This window comes from Theropithecus gelada, chromosome 13, assembly GCF_003255815.1.
Source record: "Theropithecus gelada isolate Dixy chromosome 13, Tgel_1.0, whole genome shotgun sequence".
NCBI lineage: Eukaryota > Metazoa > Chordata > Mammalia > Primates > Cercopithecidae > Theropithecus > Theropithecus gelada.
Window position 1 is genome coordinate 67,583,428 of NC_037681.1, and position 1,647 is coordinate 67,585,074.

General features: G+C 47.2%; 1 protein-coding gene across 1 annotated transcript in view; it reads right to left on the reverse strand.

The window, feature by feature from the left end:
- Positions 1-282: 282 nt before the first annotated feature.
- Positions 283-1,647, reverse strand: part of STPG4 (sperm-tail PG-rich repeat containing 4) — a 59,517-nt gene continuing 58,152 nt past the window's right edge. The window contains exon 7 of the mRNA XM_025405640.1: positions 283-421. Within this exon, the coding sequence (XP_025261425.1) occupies positions 305-421 (117 nt within the window). The 3' untranslated portion in view covers positions 283-304. The remainder of the gene's footprint in view (positions 422-1,647) is intronic.

The window sequence follows — 1,647 nt, forward strand, 5'->3', positions numbered from 1 at the left end:
ACACAGAGCAGAGACCAGACATCTCAGGGCCTGTCCGAGAGCAGTCCGGGGCACAGTCTGTCTGAATCTGCTCTTTGGTAATAAGCACAGTGAACATATAATTTATCGCTCAGACCAGGACACTTTTGAGAGAGAACTGGTAATTATGCTGGGACTATCCCAGATAAGCAAGCAGGACGGTCACCTCAAGCAATCAATCATGTTCTGTGGCCAAACCCCTCCAAGGAAAAGACAAAATACAGTTTTCTAAACATAAGAACGTGCTAAACCTCAAAGTAGAGCTTGGTGCCAAGATTGCTTTATTTTAAAAGCCAATTGTGTTGTTGAAGAAAAGGCTATGTTCTCGGCCCATTTTGGCTATGGTCGGAGACTGCTTAGGGAATTGTCTTAAAGTTGTATATGCTCCCGGGCCTGGGGTTTTCTGAAAACAGAGCAGAAAACAGGGACTGATGAGACAGTGAAACCACAACCCTGAGGCTCCTGTGCCTGGCTGCTGGCTTGGATGTGGTGGACAAATTCCCCAAGGATGAAGACCAGAGCCACACCAGCCTGGGCTGAAGCCTGGCAGACCCTCTAATTGGAACATGTCCTTGGAGCAGAGGCTGCTCCTGTTAGGGGCTCACCATGAGGCTGGAGGGGGGCTGAGAGGCCAGGCCAAGCCAGGGACCACCTAGAACCTGCTGGGAGAGGCGGGGTCACATGCCACCTGCACCTCAAGGCACGCCTTCTCCCAAAGAGCACTTGGCCCAGGCAACTCCTATCCCAAAGAATGCCATCATCCTTCCCCCGGTGACCTCGTCCTGGCAAGAAGTGAGTGAAGAGAATGAGTTCTGAACCTGGTTGGTCTAACTCAAAAGCCCAAACTGCCTCTCAAACTCGGGTTGTGTCTTAGTTATTGACCCAGAGTTATTAAAGTAAGGTGCTTCTCAACCAGGGTCCACGGACCCCAGGGTCAGAAGTATTCTCAAGGGATCCACAAGTTCTAATTTTTGAAAGTCATGTTTTTGTTTTTATAAAATGCTTGAACAAATATTATTATTATTATTTGTTCATTATTATTATTTTTTTTTTGAGAGAGTCTCGCTCTCACCAGGCTGGAGTATAGTGGGCGTGATCTCAGCTTACTACAGTCTCTGCCTCCCAGTTTCAAGCTATTCTCCTGCCTCAGCCTCCCGAGTAGCTGGGATTACAGGTGCCGCCACCACCACACCCAGCTAATTTTTTTTGTATTTTTAGTAGAGACGGGGTTTTGCCACGTTGTCCAGGTTGGTCTCAGTCTCCTCACCTTGTGATCCACCCACCTCCGCCTCCCAAAGTGTTGGGATTACAGGCATGAGCGACCACACCCTTCTGGGTTTTTGTTTGTTTGTTTGTTTGTTTGTTTTTTTGAGATAGGGTCTCACTCTGTCACCCAGTCTGGAGTGCAGTGGCACAATCTCAGCTCACTGCAACCTCCACCTCCTGGGCTTAAGCAATTCTCATGCCTCAGCCTCCTGAGCAGCTGGGATTACAGGGGTGCACCACCACACCTGGCCCTATTTTGCCAATTATTTAAACAAAGCTTCTCTTCTGTAGTGATAAAATACAAATAAATGCCATTTTCACAGACTAAGACTTCAATTTCTTTTTTTTTTTTTTTTTTTTTTT